This window comes from Rhamphochromis longiceps, linkage group LG23 (genome assembly GCF_057381845.1).
Source record: "Rhamphochromis longiceps isolate RC_006_pf linkage group LG23, R_longiceps_female_GT1.1, whole genome shotgun sequence".
NCBI lineage: Eukaryota > Metazoa > Chordata > Actinopteri > Cichliformes > Cichlidae > Rhamphochromis > Rhamphochromis longiceps.
The window spans coordinates 21,007,337-21,032,346 of NC_140578.1; the positions used below are offsets into that span (position 1 = coordinate 21,007,337).

Sequence of the window (25,010 nt, forward strand, 5' to 3'; positions counted from 1 at the left end):
TGAGAAAAGGGGAGCAAAGAAAATAATTCCAAAATAAAACCAACATGTGCTGCACAGTGAAGCTGAAATAAACTCTCAGAGTGAAACACTGAAGCAGCTCTGATGAGCTGAATAATCACTAATCAAACATACACACACGAGTTTAAATGGTTCAAATAAAGCACAGCAGCAGAGACAGAGCTGCCCTGGCTCAGAGCGCCCTCTGTTGGATTTTCACTCAAAGTGCTGTATTTACATTTACAGCTGTCTTAATGCAGGCTGAACATCAGAGAGGAAAAATAATGAATCAAAACTTAAGTACCCAAACCAAAACTTTACATGTGCATCATGAACGAGTCACAGGGATGAGAAGGAAAAAGGACGAGTTGAAGGTGTTAGTAGGATGTCATTATCTTCTGATCAATTATCTCAATCTGCCCCAAAAAACCAAAACAAACAAACAAAAAAAGAACTTCTTACAAATGTATTTATGACTTGCATCTCTCAGAAGGTTTACAATGGCTAATTCTGAAGTGAGCCATTGTAAACCTGAAGTGAAGTGAAGACTGAAGCTCTGGAGCTGATCATCATCAAAGAAACCATCAAACAAGATGATAGAAGTTCTGATATTTATTCATTTCATTGTGAACAAGTGTGTTGTACTTGTTAAAACAATAGAACAGTTTCTCCATCCTGTTTTTGATATTTCACACCAGGTGAATGAAAATAATGTAATTCTAACATTTGTATTCATGTCCATGGACAGTATATGCTTTAATATCTGTGCCTTTAAACATTAAAAGGAAAGAAGAGGTGAGTTTCTATTTATACAGACTGGATTTATCCTCAAATGGATAATTTTCTTAAACTTCGGAACAGTTTAAAAGCAGGAATCAACTAAAGCTCAGCTTGTTCTGCAGCTTCTGACCGAATCTTGTGGTCTTCATCAGGTGCATTTTGCTGGGTTCTGTTTATAGGACTTCTTCTCTGGCTTGGCTTAAACTTTGATTGATCCACATTCCCCATGGAAAACGATTTGACTGACTGATTGACAGGACATATGATCAGAGGTGCAGAGTTATCATTATCATCATCATTGACCCCGGGACAGAAGAATGGGTAGAGTTTCCCGGTGAAGGAGCAGCCAGGAAAGGAGTAGACAAGAACTGCACGATCTATATCATAAAAGGAGACCAGACCCTCCTCATAATCCACAAACACCCCCACCTTCTCAGGATAAGACTGAAGCAGGAGATGGACTTCAGGATCCTCAAGAGCCACACAAATGTTTTCATATACTCCTACAGTCCAGTAACCTTTCTCAGGACTCGGTATGATTTCTTGTTTCCTGTTGACTGACTCTCTGACTACTCCTAAAGCCCATTCAGTCTTTTCTTTAACCTGAACTTCAAAATAAAATCTGCCTGAAGAGAAACTCTTCTTTCCTAAAACAACAAGCTCTTCAGAAAATCTCTCTGGGTTGTCTGGATGATCATTCTCCTCTTGACCACAGTGTACTTGTTTTCCATCATCAGACAGGATGAGATAAGAATGTGCTGTATCAGGATCGAGAGTCACATCCACTGCATACTGCTGGACCCTCTTCAGTTCAGCCTCAAACAGCTTCTTCATGTCTTTACTGAATATCTCCTTCAGCTGATCCACAGCTCTCACCACAGTCCCCTCATATGATGGTGGATGGATACTGACCTCTGTCAAGTCCTTGGTGGTTGGAGCAGCTTTCAGGGATGAGAAGCTTTGGAGGAGGTGGAGGTGATCTATAGAGTGTGAGAGCTGCTCCAACTCAGAGCTTCTCTTCATCAGCTCAGAGATTTCCTGTTCCAGATCTGTGATGAAACCTTCAGCCTGTTTCTCTTTTGTTTCCTGTTTCTCTTCAATCTCCTTTATGAGCTCGTTCAGACGTCTGTCAACAGACTCCTTCAGAGCAGTGAAGACCTGAACACCTTCTGCTTTCTCTCTGTCTGCAGCATCTTTACTCATCTTCACTGACTCTTTGATCTCCTGAATCTTCAGTCGTCTCTTCTGGATCATCTGTTCAATTTCAGCCTCAGTCTCCCCCAGCTCTGCCTTCTTTCCTTCATATTCTTCTCTCAGAGGAACAAACTCATGAGTCTTGTGGTCAAAAACACAGCAGAGCATGCAGACACATGTCTGATCGTTCTTACAGAACAGCTCCAGAGGTTTATCATGCTTCATACACATCCTGCTTTCCAGGTTCTCCTCAGGATCGATCAGCTGATGTCTTTTCAGCCGTGAAGCTGTCAGGTGAGGCTCCAGGTGAGTCTGACAGTAGGAGGCCAGACACACCAGGCAGGACTTCAGAGCCTTCAGTTTGGTTCCAGTGCAGATGTCACAGGGAACTTCTCCTGGTTTGGCAGCTTGTTGCTCTGACCTGCTGCTGCTGACTTTCTGCTGAGTTTCATGTCTGAACTGAGAAACCATCTCAGAGACAAATGTGTTGATGTGCAGCTCAGGTCTGGTCTGAAAGACCTTTTTACACACAGGGCACTGACACCTCTCACTGATATCCCAGTGTTGACTGATGCAGTTTTTGCAGAAGTTGTGTCCACATGGTGTGGAGACTGGATCAGTGAAGACATTCAGACAGATGGAGCACAGAAACTGATCTTCAGATAGAAGACAGCTGGCAGCAGACATGTCTGCACCCTGAACAAGAAAAAAAAAGAAAATTTGTTCATTTTTAAATTTATTAATTCACATAACACTACACTTATATTTTTCTTTCTTTAAATATAGGATTTACAGGCTCTTGGTTTAGAATTAATTAACTCATACAATCACATAATACTGTATTCTAAAATAATTTTGCACATTTTAGTTTTTCCTGTTATATTTATGATTTAATCTTTCTGTGTTTTCTGAGTTACCTTAGTGGCAGTTGCTCCAAGACCCTTGGTTGATGAGCTAAGAGGTGGAATAGGGGCGGAGCAAGCATATATGGAGACCTGCAAATTGGGTCATACCACAACTCTGGATCAATTTGTTATGTTAGTTTCAATAAGGTTTTGTGTGTTCTACCTCTTTTTGTGTGTGCACTATTTAAGTTTTGTTTAGGTATTGAGTTAGTAGAATTGTTTGTTGTCAGCTTTTGAATAGTGTTCTGTTACTTTGGCCCAAGATTTAGATTTTGCTGTATAATTTAACCCAAGGGCGTAGATTTGGCATGGACGGAAGGGACATGTCCAGCGATTATTGAATTGTCCCCACCAATAATTTGATCTCTTCGAGTAAAGAAAAACAAACCCGACAGAAAGAAGAAAAAAAAAGATCTGTCACCGTCTCATTCACCCAGCGGTGCAGAAAGAGCTAAATTACGTCCTCTACTGGAGTCCTACCTCATGTGACAAATATGGCCAATGTGATTGGCTGTGCCTTTCAGGGAGCTCTGTTTAGTTTTAGCAGCGGCAAGCCTGCGCTGCAAGGAGTAGAGGATGATGGCAGCAAAGAGGAAGATCCTGGATATAAGAAAGAAACCTGTAAGTCACTTAAAGCCAAGTTAACTCATAAAATGTGTCCGTCATAATAACGTTACAGGCTATGCTAGGCTTTGGCCCACATCAGTCTAAAATTTTATGTAACCATGAATAACGTGTTTTGAAAACTAACTGCACAACAGGCAGCACTGTTAGTTATCTCAGTCTCCCAGAGCAGCATTTCTAATTGTGATTGAAACTGTCAGAAAACGGCAGCCTTGAGTAAGCCAGGATATTAGTTTACAGAGCCTGTTAAAATTATATGTCTAACGTTAAAATGTTGGTGACACAATAATTTCATCCTAATGGTACTGACATATTCATAGGGTTAATTTTTGAGACAAAATATCATGAGGTAGTCATGATTGTGCAAATATTCCACCTTGTAGTGCAGTTTGCACAAATTGTTTTAAAAATGCACTCACCCTACAAACATTACTGATGAGTCAAGATCTGCACAAATTGACAGAAACACTGAAGCAGCTACTCATTTTATTCTTATTGTCATGTATGTCCTATTTGTCAGGTGACAGAAGAACCAACACAAAGCTCAGAGAGCAATGGTGACACAAGATCACAGGTGAAGTTGGATGATGACTTGTTGGTTCATGACTGTATTTGAAGCACATGTGTGACTGCATGTATTTGGAATGCCTCACTGTTATTTATCAGGTGACAGAGGCAGCTCTGCCATGTTGTAGCTCGGACAGAGGTGAAGAGGCGAGGTCACAGGTGACTGACTGATAATTTGGTGCTATAGATTAACTAGTATTTATTATCATCATCCCATCATCCCAGTATCCTCGGCTGAGGCTGAAAGAAGCTTCAGTGCTCTCAGAAGACTAAAAAGATGGCTAAGGTTAACAATGACTCAAATGAGATTAAACAATGCTGCTGTATGTCCACCAGAGACTGGACAGTATAGATGTAAAACCAATATGCCAGCAGTTTATCTCAGTTAACGAGAGGAGAAGGCATGTGTTTGGCTCCTGTGGACATTGAGTTGTTGTGTGGGACATGTAGTCCATGTCTGTTGCTGTAACAGTAGTTCATGTTTAGAATAAAACATCCCAGCTCACTGACTTGATCGGGGCAATAGTGCCTAAAATGTTGCATAATTTTGCCGAGAGATCCTTTACTTTGTGGTCATCTTAGATGGACAAAACCCACCAGGTCAGTCAGTGTTCCCTTAGTGCTAATGTATATAAGAGATGTTGGTGTACTATAACTGAAGTAATGCTGTTAAGTCCTTAAAGTCATATTCTTTTATTATCATGATTGTATTTGAAGCTGGGTGAGGGACCAGACAAAGAGCGATTGATAAGACCCTTATGAAAAGGACACCGAGGGAACAGTTTACCCTGCCCGGGATAGGGTTACCGGGGCCCCGCCCTGGAGCCAGGCCCGGGGAGGGTGCCCGAGGGCGAGCGTCTGGTGGCCGGGCCTTAGTCCATGGGGCCCGGCCGGGCACAGCCCGAAGAGGAGACATGGGCCCATCCTCCCGCAGGCCCACCACCCGCAGGAGGCGCCATAGGGGTCGGGTGCATTGTGTGCCGGGTGGCGGCCAGGAGCGGAGGCCCTGGCGGACTGACCCCCGGCTGCCAAGACTGGCAATAGGGACATGGAATGTCACCTCTCTGGTGGGGAAGGAGCCTGAGTTAGTGCGTGAGGTTGAGAGGTACCGGCTAGATATAGTCGGGCTCACCTCTACACATGGCTTGGGCTCTGGAACCAGTCTCCTGGAGAGGGGCTGGACTCTGTCTCAGTCTGGAGTTGCCCCTGGTGGGAGGCGGCGGGCTGGGGTGGGTATCCTAATATCCCCTCGGCTTGCTGCCGGTACGTTGGGGTTTTTCCCGGTGGACGAGAGGGTTTGTTCCCTGCGCCTTAGGGTCGTGGAACGGGACCTGACTGTCATCTGCGCTATGCGCCGAGTGGCAGTTCAGAATACCCAGCCTTCTTAGAGTCCCTGGGGGGGGGGGGGGGGGGGGGGGGGGGGGGGTGCTGGAGGGTGCTCCACCTGGAGACTCTGTTGTCCTGCTGGGAGACTTCAATGCTCACGTAGGTAACGACAGCGAGACCTGGAGGGGCGTGATTGGGAGGAACGGCCTCCCTGATCTGAACCCGAGCGGTGCTCTGTTATTGGACTTCTGTGCTAATCACAGTTTGGCCATAACGAACACCCTGTTCGAACATAAGAGTGTCCATAAGTGCACGTGGCACCAGGACGCTCTAGGCCGTAGGTTGATGATCGATTTTGTAATCGTATCAGCAGACCTGCGACCATATGTTCTGGACACTCGGGTAAAGAGAGGGGCTGAGCTGTCAACTGATCACCACCTGGTGGTGAGTTGGATCAGGTGGCGGGGGAGGACGCTGGACAGACCTGGTGCACCTAAACGCGTAGTGAGGGTGTGCTGGGAACGTCTAGCAGAGGCCCCAGTCCGCGAGATCTTCAACGCACACCTCCGGCAGAGCTTCAACAGCATTCCGAGGGAGACTGGGGACATTGAGTCCGAATGGACCATGTTCAGCGTCTCCATTGCCGAAGCTGCTGCATTGAGCTGCGGCCACAAGGTGGTTGGTGGCTGCCGTGGTGGTAATCCCCGAACCAAATGGTGGACACCAGAGGTGAAGGGAGCCACCAGGCTGAAGAAGGAGTCCTATCGGGCTTGGTTAGCCTGTGGGACTCCGGAGGCAGCCGACAGGTATCGACAGGCCAAGCGGAATGCGGCTCGGGCAGTGGCTGAAGCAAAAACTCGGGTGTGGGAGGAGTTCGGAGAGGCCATGGAAAAAGACTTTCGGACTGCCTCGAAGAGATTCTGGCAAACCGTCAGACGTCTCAGGAGGGGAAAGCGGTGCTCTACCTGCACTGTGTATAGTGCTGGCGGAGCGCTGCTGACGTCGACTGAGAAAATTGTCAGGCGGTGGAAGGAATACTTCAAGGACCTCCTTAATCCCACTGACACGTCTTCCGAGGAGGAAGCCGAGTCTGGGGATGAGGGGAATGACCCGCCAATTTCCGGGGGCGAGGTCACTGAGGCAGTTAAACAACTCCTTGGTGGCAGAGCCCCTGGTGTTGATGAGGTCCGCCCCGAGTTCCTGAAGGCTCTGGACGTTGTAGGGCTGTCCTGGTTGACACGCCTCTGCAATGTTGCGTGGAGATCAGGGGCAGTACCTGTGGACTGGCAGACCGGAGTGGTGGTCCCCATCTTTAAGAAAGGGGACCGGAGGGTGTGTTCCAACTACAGGGGGATCACACTCCTCAGCCTCCCTGGGAAAGTCTATGCCAGGGTGCTGGAAAGGAGAGTTCGTCCGTTAGTCGAACCTCGGATACAGGAGGAACAATGCGGTTTTCGTCCTGGTCGCGGAACACTGGACCAGCTCTTTATCCTCTCCAGGATACTTGAGGGTGCATGGGAGTTTGCCCAACCAGTCTACATGTGTTTTGTGGACTTGGAGAAGGCATTCGACCATGTCCCTCGGGGTGTCCTGTGGGAGGTGTTGCGGGAATATGGGGTGTCTGGCCCATTGCTACGGGCCATTCGATCCCTATACAACCGTTGCAAGAGCTTGGTTCGCATTGCCGGCAATAAGTCGGACTCGTTCCTGGTGGGTGATGGGCTCCGCCAGGGCTGCCCTTTGTCTCCGGTTCTGTTCATAATTTTTATGGACAGGATTTCTAGGCGCAGCCAAGTGGCGGAGGGCTTTCGCTTTGGTGGCCTCAGAATCTCATCTCTGATTTTTGCAGATGATGTGGTTCTGTTGGCTTCATCGGGTGAGGGCCTCCAGCTCGCACTGGAACGGTTCGCAGCCGAGTGTGAAGCAGCGGGAATGAGGATCAGCACCTCCAAATCTGAGGCCATGGTTCTCAGCCGGAAAAGGGTGGAGTGCCCACTCCGGGTCGGGGATGAGTTCCTGCCCCAAGTGGAGGAGTTCAAGTATCTTGTTCACGAGTGATGGGAGAAGGGAGCCGGAGATCGACAGACGGATTGGGGCTGCAGCTTCCTCCGAAGGGTGGCTGGCCTCTCCCTTAGAGATAGGGTGAGAAGTTTGGCCATCCGGGAGGGGCTCAGAGTAGAGCAGCTGCTGCTCCACATCGAAAGGAGCCAGCTGAGGTGGTTCGGGCATCTGACAAGGATGCCCCCTGGGCGCCTCCTGGGTGAGGTGTTCCAGGCATGTCCCACCGGGAGGAGGCCCCGGGGCAGACCCAGGACACGCTGGAGAGATTATATCTCTCGGCTGGCCTGGGAACGCCTTGGGATTCCCCCGGATAAGCTGGAGGAGGTGGCTGGGGAGAGGGAGGTCTGGGCCTCTTTGCTTAGGCTGCTGCCCCCGCGACCCGGCCCCGGACAAAGCGGATGAAGATGGATGGATGGATGGATGGATGTATTTGAAGCTATTTTTATTTTTGTATGATACCTGATTTATATGGAATATGGCTGAAGTAAACATAAGTCTAAAATACTTAGTCAGTCATTTGTTTAATAGTAATTTAACTAATTTAACAAAACTATGAATTTTAAGTTTAAATGGTTGAAAAGCATGTAGAATAGCATATGCAGGGAAGTATATTTCTCCTTTTTTATCAAGAAGCAAAGACAAAAAGGAAAAAAAAATAGAAACAGGGCAGGGTTCGGTGGTTGAATCATCCGTCCCCACCAATGCCAAAACCAAATCTACGCCCTCAATTTAACCACATTTGTTTCGGGGTTAAATAAAAAGCCTTTTTGGGGGGGACTTTAAGGTTAGGGTCAGGTTAGTGTTTGGGGACTATAATCTGATCATCGTTAGGGTTTGGCATGTGGTGTGATGCTGTTTCCACATCTCAAAAATATGACATTACAAATTTAAGCCCAGATCAAATAAAGGATCATTTTAAACTGTGAGTCATGCAGAGCTACTGTACACACTGTACTTCCTCTCACTTCTTCACAATAAAATGAATCCGCTGCTTTGCTTTTATTGCAAAACAGCTAAAGCAAATAGAAACAATGAGTACAGGAAGTGATGAGTAAGCAGTAATAAAGCAGGCAGACTGAAGTCCAAATGCAATTCACTTCCAAAGTCCAAAGAAGTGACAGAGCTAAATGTTTGCACAGTCGATCCGTAGATGAATGATCACGTTTCTATTGGAACCAGTGTGACTGTGACGAGTCAGCATGAAATGAATAGAGTGTTGAATGTGATCAGCTATACTCACTGCTGTTTGTAGCGACTCTGCTGTGTTGTTGAGGAAAATCTGATAGACTCAGTTGAATCTCTGCCTCTCCCTGCAGGTGTGTCAGGCACAAAGTGGGGAGCTTATCAGACCCTGAAATTAGAGATTTTAACTGTAAACGTCTTTTCTCTGTCCAACAAATGTAATCTGATCAGTGCTGCTATTAAATCAAGTCTTATTTCATCATTTAGAAAAAATGTGAAACACACCAGCTGCAGCAGTGTTACAGTTATTGTTCCTGACACAGAGAGAGTTTAAGTTTTAAACAGCGTGATCATGATATCTGTACTCACCAGTGCTGGACAGAAGCTCTGCTGTGCTGCTCAGAAAGGCTGGATGAGCTCAGTTTAAGGTTCCTTTGAGGAGAAACAGATTTGCTGAGCAGCAGCTCTCGCTTTAAGTTTCAGGTCTCGCCTCTGACACTGAAGCCCTCGTCTTTCAGGTGTTGCTCCACCTCTGACAGGTGGTGGGTAAGGTAACACTTTATAATACGCTCAATGACAAAGGGTTTAATTTCCCTAGAATCAAGTGGAATTTCCATGTATTTTACTTGAAACTACAATGTACTTGTTTGTACCTAGAAAAACTTAGTGGTTTATACACTGAAAATAGGGGCTAATAATTACTTATACTGCATAATGCTGACTCTCTGTGTTCTGTCCATTAGAAGAAGTGAATAAGCAATTTTAAGTGAGTGAGTATAGGGGTGGGATTTAATAAGTTTTCTTCGTCCCACTCCTTTTTCAGGCAATTTTTGTTTTTTGTTTTGTGCATTTTATGTTCAATATAGGTATTTGTTGTGCCTGGAAATGAACAAATAAATGAATGAAAAAATGAATGAAGTAGTACGTAACTTCTGAGTATTTTACAGGAAAGCAAAAGGAAATGATACTATTAGTCATTTTATGTAGGGACTGAGTAATTTTTAAGTAGTGTTTAAATAATTTATTAATTAATTTCAGGTTTCAGTGGAAACAACAACAACAACAAACAGAAATTCTCCCTCTTATGTTGTAAATACACTGTAATTGTACAGGAACAGGTTATATTGTGTAATGTGTTTTTATTTTTGTGTTATGGGCTGTATTGGTGTACATCAGGAATGTTACACTAATCAGTTTCCTCTAAATCTCTAAAAAATGTGATTTGAACTGTGTCCCTTTTTCCAACTTAGAAAAACAAACAAACACTAGAAAATATTACTTTTCAATTCAGTTTCAAATGTACAGTGCCAAATCACAACAAACGTTGCCTCAACATGCTTTAAATCACAATATAAAGACCCTACAATAAGTCAAAGAAAACAGAGAAAACCCCAACAATCATATGACCCCAATGTGAGCAAGTGTTTTGGTGACAGGAGGAAGGAAAAACTCCCTTTTAACAGGAAGAAACCTCCAGCAGAACCAGGCTCAGGGAGGCGCGGTCATGTGCCGTGACCAGTTGGGGGTGAGGGGAGGAAGACTGGGACAAAGACATGCTGAGGAAGAGAGCCAGAGATTTATAATAACTAATAATTAAATGCAGAGGTGTATAAACACATACTGAGTGAAAAAGGTGACTGAAGAAGAAACATTTCACACATCATGGGAATCCCCCAGCAGCATAGACCTATTACAGCGTAATTAAGGGAGGATTCAGGGTCACCTGATCCAGCCCTAACTATATGCTTTATCAAAAAGGAAGGTTTTGAGCCTAATCTTAAAAGTAGAGATGGTGTCTGTCTCCTGATTTCAAACTGGAAGCTGGTTCCAAAGAAGAAATCAGACTTTTGAGTTTTCCAGATAGAGTGGTCAAGGCTGGGTGTCAGGCTTTCAAATAAATTTAAACTCTGTCTGGGTCTCGTGGTTGATTAATATCTTAGAGTGGAAGATTGCTGCCACACCCCCTCCTCGGCCTGCACTTCGAGGATTCTGAGAATTAGTATGACTCAGGGGTATTGATTCATTTAAGCTAACATAATTATCCTGCTGTACCCAGGTTTCTGTCAGGCAGAGTAAATCACTTTGTTAATTACTTATTAATTCATGTACTAACAGACACTTAGAAGAGGGAGACCTAATGTTTGATAATCCCATTTCACTGTTTTAGAGAGCTGCTGCACCCAGAGTGGGACGGATACTGTCTCTCCTCACAAGACCACGTTTCCTCCAGAAAGTTTGCCAATTATCTATAAAGCCCACATTGTTTTCTGGACACCACTCAGACAGCCAGCAATTTAAGGAGACCATGCGGCCAAGCATGTCACTCTGGGAAGGGGACCAGGAAAACCAACCAAGTCCGACATTGTTTTGGCAAAATTACACAGGATTCAATATTAATTTTTAGTGATTGTTGTAACCAGGTGTCATTACTGCTGATGTGAATTTTAATTTTATGGAAGTTATGTTTACCCTTAGCCAGTAGTGTTAGGTTGCCCTCAGTGTAGCCTATTTTGGCTGTTTGTGGGTGTGTAGCAGTGTAGAGCAATAGACGGGATGGTGGTGTTCCGGTGGTTTCTGTTTAGACCATGCTTCCTCCTCACTGTCACCCTGCTGTGGGAGATCTAATGGTTGCTATGCTACCTTCAACTGCACAGACTACAGGAGCCTGGCGAGCTACAGGTATTTCAAGGCTGTGAAGCCAGGACTCCAAATCAGTGATCCTGGCCTGCAGCGCTGCAAACAGGTTATATTTATCACAAGTATTGTTATTACTAAAGGAAGTCAAGGAGTAGCAAAGCATCTGACACACTGAGCAGGAAAGTACAAGAGGGACAGGTGAAGAAGCCATACTGCTAGTGAATCCTATAGACAAAATGAATGAATGTTGTGAATATAATTAGCAGATGAATCAAAGGAGACTGTGCTACAGAAAAAGCCTTGAAGATTACACTATGAAATAAAACGTTATCTATGTTTGTTTGTTTGTTTTAATTGGCTACACAGATGAGCTACACAAAAACACCACTGTGCTCTGTAACAAAAACATGAAATGGTAGTGTACTGTGCAGAGAGCTCTCGGTTTGGGGCATTATAATGGTGGAGCCAAATCAAACTTGACCATGAGAAAAGTGAGGAAGACGAGGAAGATTCTCTGGTTCTTCTCTCTGATGTATCTATCAGATAGATACATCTACTACAAACTGTCTCTTGTAAGTGTATGATAATTTTGACTGTCAAAGACTTTTAATCTAACCAAAGACCATGAATTTCTTCTTTTAATTTTTCTTTTTCCCCCACAAAACACCAATATAATTGTTAGTATTAAACAAGAGAAACTGAATTAGATCACGTGGAAATATTTTATTAATTAAGTTTTACACAATAAGAGATTAACAGAGTTATTGGTTTGGTTTTCATCTTTCGGGGTGTCAGAACATCGATGACAGCATTTAAAATGAGCTGAAACAGCTTTGAGACAAACTCAGCATCGACTCTCAGACAGTACTGCGTTTCACCACTTATTATACACACAGTATTTACTGAGGTGCTGTTTCATTCAGTGTATTTAACAGTCAGGGCCTCAGTGAGAAATGAGAGCGCTAACAGCAACAGCAGAAAAGAACTACAGCAACTATTTCATTATTCTCCACTGAAACAAAACTAATGTCTGAAAACAGAGAGCAGGTCGGGCTTCCCTCTGCATTTTAAACTTTATTATGCTTTTAATTTAGAGGGCATCATCTTATTCAGAGTGAAACACAGCAACAGCTCTGATGACCTGAATAATCATTAATCAAATACACGCATGAGTTTAATGGTTTAAATAATGCACAGCAGCAGTGACAGTGCTGCCCTGGCTCAGAGCGCCCTCTGCTGGATTTTTACTCCAACTGCTGCATTAACATTTACATTTAGGCTGAACACCAGAGAGAAAGAGTAATGATTTAAGACTTAGCTAGCTAAATGTTTAAGTACCAATACCACAACTTTACATTAGCATCATGAACGAAGGACAGGGTTGAGAAGGAAAAAGGACGAGTGGGCCATGGGTGTCATTGTGTGCTGATCAAGTATCGCAGTCTTGAAACGAAACATAAAAATGATGGTACAAATGCATTTATGACGTGTATGATAGTTAAAATAATATTACTGATTCAAAACAGCAGCTCATAGTCCTGTTACTTCAGAGGTAAGATGACTAAAGTTCAGCAGCTGATGATCATCAAAGGAGACGATAAAAGTTCAGATTTATATTTATGTGATTATGAACAAGTGTGTTGTAGTAGAACAGAGGAACAGTGTCTCCATCCTGACTTTGATATTGATATAACACCAGGTCAATTAAAATAATACAATGTTAACATTTGTACTCATACGTGTGCCTTTAAACATTGAAAAAAGAAAAAGAAAAGGAGAGTTTCTATTTACTCACACTGGATTTCCTCAAATGGATCATTTTCTTCAACTTGTAAACAGATTAAAAAATAAATAGAAATCAACTAACGTTGAACTTCTGCAGCTTCTGAGTGAATCTCATAATCTTCAGAAGGTGCAGTTTGCCAAGTTCTGTTTATAGGACTTCTTCTTTGTGTTAGTTAAAATAATGAGCTTAACCTATAATTGATCCAATTTCCTCATGTAAAAAGATCAGACTGGCTGATTGACAGGACAGATGATCAGCGGCGCAGAGTTGTTACCATCATCATTATTACCGGGACAGAAGAATGGGTAGAGTTTCTCGGTAAAGGAGCAGCCAGTAAAGGAGTAGATAAGAGCTGCGTGATCTACGTCATAAAAGGAGACCAGACCCTCCTCATAATCCACAAACACTCCCACCTTCTCAGGACGGTGAAGAGGAAGATGGACTGGAAGGTTGTCAAGAGCTATAAAACTATTTTTACCTAAAATTACTGTCCAGTAACCATTCGCAGGACTCGGATTGGGGTCTTCCTTCCTGTTGATTGACTCTCTGACCACCCCTAAAAACCATTTGGTCTTTTCTTTAACCTGAATTTCAAAGTATAATCTGCCTGAAGAGAGACTCTGCTTTGCTAAAACACAAACACCTTTAAAAAATGTCTCTGGGTTGTCTGGATGTTGCTTCCTTCTATCACCACAGTGTACTTGTTTTCCATCATCAGACAGGATGAGTTTCGGATGTGCTGTATCAGGATCAAGAGTCATATCCACTGCATACTGCTGGATCCTCTTCAGCTCAGCCTCAAACAGCTCATATGATAGTGGATGGATACTGACCTCTGTCCAGTCATTGCTGGTTGGAGCAACTTGTAGGCATGAGAAGCTTTGAATGAGGTGGAGGTGATCTTTAGAGAGTGAGAGCTGCTCCACCTCAGAGCTTCTCTTCATCAGCTCAGAGATTTCCCCCAGCTCATGTCTGATCTCAAACACCGTTTTACACACAGGACACTGACACCTCTCACTGATATCCCAGTGTTGACTGATGCAGTTTTTGCAGAAGTTGTGTCCACATGGTGTGGAGACTGGATCAGTGAAGAGATCCAGACAGATGGAGCACAGAAACCGATCTTCAGATTGAAGACAGCAGGCAGCAGACATGTCTGAAAGAAAGAAAATGAAATTATTTTATGCACAATTCAGTTTTACTCATATTTAAAGTGGACTTGTTCTGCTTTTACTTCCTTCTGTCTCATGTCTCCTCTTCCGGTGGTGGATGGTCATGTTAAACACGACCAACACTCAGTTTCACAGGGTTTTTTTACTCTTAGATCCATATGAGGACAATACCAGCCATCTGTGTTAGACAGGATCATTAGTTTGAAACAAGAAATCAAATGGGTGATGTTGAATGTTGTCAGCGTGAGTGCCCCACAGGTTCGATGTCAGTTAGAGACATTCTGGAGTAACTTGGATAAAGTGGCAGAGAGTGTCCTCAGTGGGGAGGAGAGTGGTGTTTAGAGCAGACTTTAATTGACATGTAGGTGAAGGAGGCAGAGGTTATCAGGTGTTGGGCAGGTATGGTGTTAATGAGAGAAACGAGGAAGGACAGATGGTGAAGCATTTTGCCAAAAGGATGGAAATGGCTGTGGTGACCATGTACAAGAAGAAGCTTGGAGACGATGGCTCTAACAAAAAGAGTCAGAATGACATGAACAGAGCATTGAATCATGAACGTGATCAGCTGCACTCACTGCTGTTTGTTGTGTTGTTGAGGAAAACCTGATAGACTCAGTTGAATCTCCGCCTCTCCCTGCAGGTGTGTCAGGCACAAAGCAGTGAGCTCTTCAGACCCTGACATTAGAGATGAAAGGTTTTAAATGTAAACTTCTTTTTCTCTGTACAACAAATGTAATCTGTTCAGTGCTGCTATTAAATCAGCTCCTATGTCATCATTTAGAAAAAATGTGAAACACACCAGTTGCAGCAGTGTTACAGTTATTTTTCCTGACACAGAGAGAGTTTAAATTTAAAACAGTGTGATCGTGATCATCTGTACTCACCAGTGTTGGACAGAAGCTCTGCTGTGCTGCTCAGAAAGGCTGGATGAGCTCAGTTTAAGGTTCCTTTGAGGAGAAACAAATTTTCCGCAGTGAAACTGCTGTGAAACAAAAATTTACTTTCACTTACTGTCTTTATATTTGTTTGTTTTTACTCCTAGTCCGTAATCCTGTGTTGATGCAGAAGTATTCTAAGTCATAAAGAGATGAGACTGAACATCTGGATTTTAAAACAGTGTGATCGTCTGTACTCACCAGTGTTGGACAGAATCTCTACTGTGCTGTTGAGAACGGCTGGATGAGCTCAGTTTGATTCTTGTTTAAAAGAAACAGATTTTAAAGTTCTTTCAGTTTCACTTTTCGAATTCTGATCCTGAAGTTCTGGTTTTTCAGGTTTTGTTCTGCCTCTGTCAGCAGGTGAGAGCTGGTGGCTAAGCAGAGACTTTTAATGTGATTATCAGCCAGAAACATTCAGATGTTTTCTTACGCATGTGAGTTTCTGCCTCTCACACAGATCTGACTTCATGTGTTCCTTTGATATTTCAGTCATGTTGAGCAGCTTTGTTTGGGTTGTTTTTCAAACGTGAAGGGAAATTTTTGCTGTCACATTTTCTGTTTGTTTTGACTTCTCAAATGTTGTTCAGCTCTAAAGCTGCACCATCAAGTCAAGAAACCAAACAGATTCTCTCATGATTTGTGCAACTAATCATTTCCTCAAATCTTTACACGAGATGTCGGAGAGCACAAAGACCTTAGAAACACTAAACCTGGATTTTTTTTATAGCAAAATTTGTCTCAACAGTGTTACAAATAAGTATGAGTGTAAACTAAGACAAATGACTGCAGTGATGTGTGTTTAACTTTAGAGGATTCTCAAACATGCTTAAATCCACACATAAATGCAAAGCAATTTGAGCACATGCAAAACTTCTTTTACAAATGTATACATCCAAACCCAAATAAACACTGATCAGTTACACACAATTTATTAAGTTCATCTTCACGAATCTGATAATTTTCTCTTTCATTAAACTTTCTCTGCGTACAAATGTATAAAACTACACATAACATCCTTTCTGCTCACTTAAAGCCATAATTTTTCAAATGTTTGTGTCACTATTTCCTCAAATGTAAGAAGACCAAACGCACACAGACGCATCCTCACAGAGAAGCAGCACTACCTGCATAGCATAAGTTGACCATATGTTACTGCTAGATGTATTAAATTATAAATTTCTGTTCTGTGCAATAGCAGGATTCAATGATGGAGATATTTCAGCCTTTATTTAAAAAGTCAGAGCCTTTAAAAACTGCTAAAGAGGTTTGATGAAGTCGTGTCCCTGTGGTAGCGCAGAAGCACCTCAGATATTAGAGGTGCAACGGATCACGGTTGATCCGAAATCCGAACCGATCCCACTCCACGGTTCGGCACGCACGTGATCCGAAGATTCAAAAAAGAAAAAAAAGTATGTGTATGGTGCGCGTGGTCAGTCTGTCAAGCGGTATGGTCAGTGCTAGCGGTCCAGGTGGAGGAGCAGAGGAGTTTTCGGCATTTAAGCAGCCCTTTGCTGCCCAGTCCGACCGGGCTAAAGCTATTACTAAAGCTATTGGGGTGTTTAGCTGCAGACGGGAGGTCATATTCCGTTGTGCAAAACAAGGTGTTTAAACTGTGATGAACGTGCTTGAGCCACGCTATGATATCGCGTTGCAAGTCCACTTGCAAACCTGTGTTAAGTAATAAAATCAGTTTAATTATCATGTTAAACCTTTTTAACTCCTGGCTCCACCCAGAGCCTGCATCCTCGGAACTGCCTAGAAACAAAACCTGTGTGTTAACATGAACTTTACCTTTGAAACTCAGTTTTCCCCACTTATGATCCAATCTGTGCCATAAGAAACAAAACTTAAGACAGAGCAGTTATCAGTCATGTTCTTCATACAAAATTTCACATTTTAATTTCATGTTGCTCCTCTGAATGTAATGGTACTTCTTTTAATTTTGACTTTATCAGAGCTAACCAAAATATGTTTTCTCTCTTTACTTTGCTCCCGTTTTCCTCCAGTACCAGCTAGTATCACATACCCTTACCGATTGTGCTCTTTTAATAATTTACTGTTTTAAAGGAAGAAAACCTCAGTCTCTTGGACCAGTGTTTGTTATTCCATAACTGTTTTTGTTTTTGTTTTAATGTAAGAAGTCTACCATTCCCCTATGTAACTCGTAAATTTTGCTTTGTTCTGACTATTTTCCTCTATAAAATTTAATTGTCTTCTACAGTGGCCTGCTTTGGTTAATGGTAACATGAGTAATATCAAAAATTTCCTCCCCTTTAGCATTTGACATTCTCCCAACAATATAATGTGATACCATAATCTAAACCCAGTCAACAAAACAGAATTTTCTTCAAGCAAACATCAACAACCCAAAATTAGCAGCTCCAGAATTAAGTCTTCCGCTCCTCCTGCTCATGGCAAAAGCAAAGCAAAGCAAAACAAAGCAAAGCATCCCCTTCTCTTGCCAGTGTGGTGAATTGTTTGTCAGCATTTATTCATCCTACCCTTGGTCCAGTCTTTATCTCAGTGTCCAGTCAGTCCAACCTTTAGTCCACATCGTCAGTCCATCACAGTCACACACATTCGCTCACACGCATTCACACCAGATATTGCTAATAGTGGAGACTCCCGCGCAAATAATCCCATTCTCCGCCCTCAGCAACATGAGCTCATTCATTTGTTTTATTTTGTTTAGTTTTTTAGGAAAAGAGTTCTTTATGCTCTTGGACTGGATTGACTCACTGCAATCCTTTTAGACAGGGACTTACAACCTGATCAGGTCCCCACAGGTAGCCTTTTCCTCAGCCCATTGTAATCTGGAAAAGCTCACCTTATGTTTGTTCTCCCGAAAAGTTTTTACAGCGCTGTTAATTCACTCCTGCAGGCCTGCTTAGCACAAAAATGAGAAAAAGAGAGCTGATTAGTAGCTCATCAAAGCACAAAACATAATCACCTGACAGATTTTCTCTTAAGTGCACTGTTACAAGGGCCCAGTTCTACCCACGTCCAGGATCAATAAAACTCCCTCTATTAAAATAAGAAAACAACCCAAACCTAACTGTCAGAATCAACCCATCACTAAAACAACAACCCCAAAAATCGTAATCACAGAAAAGTTTTGCCTCAGGTTCTTCAGCGACTGACAGTCTGAGGTCAACTGACATAATTTCACCTGCTAAATACACAGAAAATCTTGTTAAAAGCCACACAGTTTTGCACACCATTGATATTCTCATTAAGCCCTCTCTAAAGACGTTATAACAATCTATCATCACTAAATTCTAAATTTATTTTCCAAATCTGGACTCCTGCACTTAGACTACTGCACTGACCATTTTATTTAATTATCCTGTATGTTACCAAGCCTTTGTTCTCACCCAGTCACAGTGTCTCTTTCAGTGCAAGCTTCACTCATACAGTCAGACAGGAAACCCAAGTTGTTCTTTTCTTTTCCTGTCCCCAGTCATTCAACTAATTTGCATACTGAGTCATATCTCAAGAAGTTGCCGTGACAAGAGAAATGCATATTTAAACATTACCACATTATTGAATTATTTTTATTTTCTTTCAGTAATCACTTGTTTTGATCAATCTGTACAAGAACACTTCTAATTCACTATTCTAAAAACTACTTTAAGCTTTAATCACTTTTTCCTTTTCACAAAAATCGCTCTATTGTCATGGAACTTCCCTGAGTTATTCCTCAAGTTCAGGGTTTAAGTGTGTTAAATTCATACTATTTTAACACTGATGAAAGATAGTAAGCTGATTTTCATTGCATGTGTGTGTGTTATTAGTCAGGTTAAATCGATGTCTGTGCAGTGGAGCTGCAGATCCACCAGGGCATGTTCTCAAAGCTGCCTTTCCTACACATTTCTCTGCTATAATTGGATCATTTTTTAACTACTTAGCTATTAGTCCGATGGTCTTTGTATCAATTTTTCATCACACTAAGTGACTTGGACAAGATGATAAACAGACTCACATGCTCAAGATGCTGTCTAATCTTCATGGGCTCTCTTGTTTTTGGAAGTGTTGGTAAGGTTAATACATTTTCTGTTCGTGTGTGTGATTTTGTATATGTTTCTTTTTGCAGTGTTTCAGACTCCTTCACAATTTTCCCACTTAAGCAGTCAGTTTTCTTTTTTCCAGGTTTGCTAACCCACATTTTGATTTCCCATATTAAATAACAGCATTCCACTGTGTTATCACGTACTCCTCTCACTCCGTTGTCCTCTCCCACTTCAACAGTCCAAAGCCAGGCAGTTCTCTTTCCGCTTTGTCCTGCATTCTCCACTGTCTCTCTTTAACTGCCATGTTATTGCTCTTTGGAACTGCATTCCTTGTCTTCAGCCAGGAGTGAGAGCTCGCTTGTCAGGTTTAGTGACACATGGCGCTGTAAACAATTCAACCAGAAACTTGGCCTGAATGTTTCCAGTGATGTTAACCTATAACTTTCTTCCGACCTGGATGTGGAAAATTGATCCAGGTCTGCTTTGCACCTAAAAGTGACAAAACTAAGACATTTCATTATTATCATCACTGCTTAAACAACACGCATCTCTCTCTCTGGGCAGAAACACCAATTTATGTCATGTATTCACATTCACAAGTGTAAGCGTGTCTTTGTTGCGTCTATGTACCGGTATTTGTATTCATATTAAGATTGAGTGTAAGCTGATCTTCATTGCCTCGATGTGTTTTTTATAATCAGGTTTAATTCGTGCATCTTTGCACTGAGCTCTGGATTCAAACTATCTCACTTCTGATTCTCTCCAAAAATAATTTCACATGTAACAATTTGTGCATGTGTGTTTTCTATTCATTCATGTAATTAGTAGCTTATGTATTTCTTACTCTCTCCCTTTTTTTTTTCTTTTTTTTTACCTTTCTGTTATGATGCTCTGGACTCAATTTTCAATCCAATTCCCCATACGCTGTCACTCGAACTCGTCCGGGCATGACCTCTCACTGGTCCTTGTCCCTCTTCTCACAGTTTCCTGTGTGGCCTCGCAGGTCAACACAGGCCCAAATCAGGCGTTTCTTCTCTCCATTGCTTCTCTCTTGATCTTTTCAGTCTTTTCTTTATTTCAGGTTTACTCCCAGCATGGCAAATATGAAACTCAGTTTCCAGTGCTGTCCAGTGCTTTCACGCAATTATTTATCCCACTGTTCTTCCCAGCATGTAATTCAGAGTTCATCTTCCATCAAATGTTTTCTTACATGCTGCTGCTGGAGTCTTCAGTGTTATAGGTCAGTTGCACTGTCTTTTGCCTGCTGTTAATTCTTCAAGTCCACGGCGTTCTGTCTGTCTTCTGTCTTCATCAGGAGATTGACTGTCCTTTAAGCTTCTTCTCCAGATGAGGACAGAATGAGAGGTCAAGCTGTAAAAATTTTAAGCCGAAGGCTGGCCTGTTTGTCGTCCCAATTCTGTTAATCTATCATTTTGCCGCTGTACTCATGTTTTGAGGTTGAGTAAGTCCATGGGCACCTGTATTAACACACTAAAACACTTATTTAATATCATTTTCACACACATCAGCCAGTTCCTTTTATGGACATGCAAAATTGTTCACTTCCTGCCAGACACACACACACTCTCTTCTCTCAGACTTCATCTTTTCACGCACTCTGCTATGAACCCACGATTCTTACCCCAGTAGTGTTATTATTACTTATTTATTATTTTGTACAAATCCCACAGAATCACTCAGATGCAGTACCCACAACGTTCACACACTTAGAATCACCCAAAACATGCTTGTGATAGACTATTTTCATCAAACATGCTGTTTGGAATCAGAAAGATTCTATCACATAGACTACGGCGGGTCCCGTAATATTCATCAACATTAAATCAACAGTTTTCTATTCTAAGTCACTTAAGAAAACCTTGCCCAACCCAAGGTTTATTTCTTGGACCTCCACGTCCAAAATCAGCTTTTCTACTGACCAAATAAGTGCATAAAAAAGATCCTTTGATCATTAGCTATTTTTAACCAAGGTCCCAAGTCTTGGCAGGTGCTACCTGGAATAATCCTCACTCCCGAGGCCCCTTTTAGACATCTCTAAATGGGAGGCAGTTTAATAAGTTTGACACTTATTAAACCCATAAAATGACCAATTACCTATTTATCCTTTGTTACTTTAAACATACATTGGTCTCTTTTCTCTTTTACCATGAAATACCATATTACCTTTAAGTCAGTACTGTCATTCTCGAAGTTTCATTATCATTACTTCAAAGCTTCTCATTCTCAAGAATTTAGTTTTACCACTACTGATCCAATTTAATAGTTAAGATCGTCAACTCAGCGAACAGATAATTTAGAATTCATCCAATGTGCACAAATTTGCTTTTTCTTTGAACAGGTTTGTGTCTACCTTTAAATCTTTTTAGACCAGTCTTCTGTTCGCCTCATATCAGATCCAACCTTTGGCCACATTTGTTCTCTCTGTTGCAAAGGGAACCGGGCGGAAACACCAAATATTAAACCCGATTCTTTGATCTCCATGACATTTATATATATTTATTCAATCATCTTCCGGAAGAGAGAGCCCTGCACACCCCAAAGGCAGTTGCAGGATCTCTAACATTACAAGCTCAACATGTGTCTTATATGGTGTTATTTTGGTACTTCAGACGTCACACACGTCATACGTGACACACACAGTTTCATTACAAACAAACTCCTTCTACTCAGTTCCTCTTTTCTGTGTCTGATTTATTAATATGCCTGTGCACTAAAACTTCCTGTGCAGCTTGAAATAACTTCCCCTTTCTGAGGTCTGTTGCCAGGGCAACCTGTCACCCCTCGTCTGAACTTAGTTTCACTCTGTCTGCTGCTCATACTCTGCAAAAACATGCAGTTTCCTGTCAGCCTGTGACCTAGTCAAGTCTGGGTGTTAGTGCATTTGAGCGCATAGCCGCTGCTTTGAAGTGGCCGAAAGAGTTTTGGTCCCTCTTACTCCAGCTTGTGGGAAAAGCCCAAGAAGTGTGTTCAAGCCTGTCTATTGAGCAGAGTTTAGATTATGAAATTCTTAAGAAAACTGTGCTGCAGGCATATGAACTGGTCCCTGAAGCATATCGGCGGAAATTTAGGAATCTTAATAAAACTGCTAACCAGACTTTTGTTGAGTTTGCGCGAGAAAAGAATGTGTTGTTTGAGAAATGGTGCTGTTCATGTAAAGTTAAAACCGTGGAAGAGTTGAAAACTCTTATTTTGCTGGAGGAGTTTAAAAAGTGTTTGCCGGAACGCATCGTGACTTATTTAAACGAACAAAAGGTGTCGTCTCTCACTAACACGGTACTCCTGGCTGACGAGTTTGTTTTAACGCACAAAAGTGTGTTCTGTGCACAGAATTCGTTTCAGGAAAATTTCTCTGAACGAAAAAAGTCACCACAAGCAGTGCGTAAAAATGTATCAGCGTTCATTGCTAGATCAAACGGTCGAGAATGTTTTTATTGTCACGACTCAGGACATTTGATTGCTGCGTGTCCAGTATTAAAAAGAAAAGAAGCGAGGGGCACTAAATTCCCTGCAGGGGTGGGTTTGATTAAAACCGCTTGCTCGCCAAAGGTGCACGTGGAGGCCGAACAAAAAACAGGAGAAAACTGATCGAACCCCTACATGCTCTTACATTAACATAATGACACAGTGACGGTCTGCCGGTTCTTAGAACTTAGAATCCTTTCTGTCGCATCTGTCAGATTCCGCCCGCAAAGATATCCTTGATCTGATTGAAGCTAATTTGCTGCTTTTCTCTGACCATCCTCGGCAGACGTCTGTGCTGTTTCATGATATCGTTGTGGAAGTTGATGAGCCAATAAAACAAAATGCTTATAGAGTAAATCCAACCAAGCGGATTTTAATGCAACAGGAAGTCGAATACCTGGTTGAACATGGGTTAGCTGAGCCCAGTAACAGTGCGTGGAGTTCACCCTGTATTTTGGTGCCTAAACCAGATAACACCCCACGTTTCTGTACCGATTTCAGAAAGGTTAATGCAGTCACAAAACCTGATTCTTTTCCTCTCCCCAGAATGGAGGACTGCATTGATCGTGTCGGCTCAGCTACATACGTCACTAAATTAGACCTGTTAAAAGGGTATTGGCAAGTCCCGTTAACCCCCAGAGCTTCTGAAGTCTCCGCGTTTGTAACTCCAGATCATTTCCTCCAATACACTGTAATGCCCTTCGGGTTGCGAAACGCACCTGCAACATTTCTACGTCTGATGCAGAAGGCATTGTTTGGAGTGAAAAACTGTGAGGCATACTTGGATGACATTGTCATTTACTCTCCAACATGGTCAGAACATCTGGAAACGCTCTCTGAGGTGTTCAGACGTTTTTGTGAATCTTCTCTCACATTAAACCTCTCTAAGTGTGAGTTTGGTAAAGCCACCATTACTTATTTGGGGAAACAGGTTGGACAGGGGCAAGTGCGCCCTGTGGCTGCGAAAGCACAGGCCATTGTTGATTTTCCTGTCCCGCAGACAAAAAGAGCTCTGCGTCATTTTTTAGGAATGGTCGGTTTTTATCGAGGGTTTTGCAGAAACTTTTCTGATGTGGTTAGTCCCCTAACCGATCTTGTTAGCCCCTTAAAGCCTTTTATTTGGTCTCCAGCGTGTCAGGTGGCATTCGAATCTGCCAAAGCATTGTTGTGCAGTGCACCAGTGCTAGCTGCACCGAATTTTGAGCGCCCTTTTAAACTAGAAGTTGATGCCAGCTCGTGTGGCGCAGGCGCTGTTCAGTTACAGGAAGATGGTCATGGCGTAGATCATCCCGTCTGCTACTTTTCGAAAAAGTTTAACAGACACCAGACCCATTATAGCACCATTGAAAAAGAGGCTCTTGCCTTACTCCTTGCGTTAAAGCATTTTGAGGTCTGTGTTGGGTCAAGTGTGTTGCCTGTGCAGGTGTTTACCGATCACAACCCACTGGTGTTTCTTTCCCAAACACGCAACTCCAATCAAAGACTTATGCGCTGGTCCTTGTTATTGCAAGATTTTAACTTGGAGATCAATTACAAGAAAGGGAAAGAGAATGTGTTGGCTGATACTCTGTCTAGAGCACTTTCTCCTTGAATTAAACATTTTGGGGGTAATGTTAATTCTTGGGAAAGGGGGTGTTACGACTGTGATTGTAATCATATGTGAATTTGAGTGTCCAGGTGCTCCTCCGGGATTGGTGCATCCAGGGTGGATGGCTCGCACCGATTGGCTGAGAACCAGGAGGCAGCGGATAAGAAGAGACCGCCGGGGACTGCCACTTCATTCATCCTCGGCCCAACCCAACTGGCAGACTGTCACTGTGTCATTATGTTAATGTAAGAGCATGTAGGGGTGGACCGCCTTTTTGTTTGATCAGTCTTCTCCTGTTTTTTGTTGGGCAGGGAGGAAAGTGATTGTCGTTTGGTTTAGTTCTTTTGAGTAGGTAAGTTGTGTTTATTCCTGAGATAGGTTATCTTTTGTTTGTTGTTTTGGCCTTGGGTTCACCCTGAAGTTATGATATGCTCCCTTCCTTTGTTTAACTGCACTTATTGTAAATAAATCACTGTCACAAAATATTAAGTGTGTGATGTGCTGCTTGGGGTTGGACGGGGATGGATCACCCTTTATGTTGTGGTCTGGCCGCGCCTAGACGGGCCATAACATAATTGGGGGCTCGTCCAGGATTTGAACCCGGGACTGGTGAAGAAAATGATAAAGTGCCAGTCACGATTCTTAGAGATACGGGTGCGTACCACTCATTCTTACTAGAGTCTGTACTGCCTTTGTCTGAAACAACATCCTGTGGTTCCGACATACTAGTGTGGGGAATAAAAATGAGTGTCACCAAAAC

The 25,010-nt window shown here is 42.6% G+C and overlaps 2 protein-coding genes across 2 annotated transcripts; both read right to left on the reverse strand.

Annotated features, from left to right (window-relative positions):
• Positions 1–798: 798 nt before the first annotated feature.
• LOC146641829 (E3 ubiquitin-protein ligase TRIM21-like) lies at positions 799–2,658 on the reverse strand. The gene has a single exon (XM_085397522.1). The coding sequence runs from the start codon at positions 2,656–2,658 to the stop codon at positions 877–879; it is 1,782 nt and encodes a 593-aa protein (XP_085253648.1). The 3' UTR covers positions 799–876.
• Positions 2,659–12,360: 9,702 nt separating this feature from the next.
• LOC146641830 (E3 ubiquitin-protein ligase TRIM21-like) lies at positions 12,361–15,183 on the reverse strand. Its single transcript, XM_085399078.1, has 3 exons — positions 15,116–15,183; positions 14,807–14,906; positions 12,361–14,215 (listed from the first exon to the last, which is right to left on the reverse strand). Exon 3 carries the CDS (start codon positions 14,211–14,213, stop codon positions 13,284–13,286), a length of 930 nt encoding a protein of 309 aa, XP_085255204.1. The 5' UTR covers positions 14,214–14,215; positions 14,807–14,906; positions 15,116–15,183; the 3' UTR covers positions 12,361–13,283.
• Between the last annotated feature and the right edge of the window lie 9,827 nt (positions 15,184–25,010).

Coding starts and splice junctions, on each gene's coding strand:
- LOC146641829 (XM_085397522.1), bottom strand. CDS start 2,658: ATGTCTGCTGCCAGCTGTCTTCTATCTGAAGATCAGTTTCTGTGCTCC.
- LOC146641830 (XM_085399078.1), bottom strand. CDS start 14,213: ATGTCTGCTGCCTGCTGTCTTCAATCTGAAGATCGGTTTCTGTGCTCC.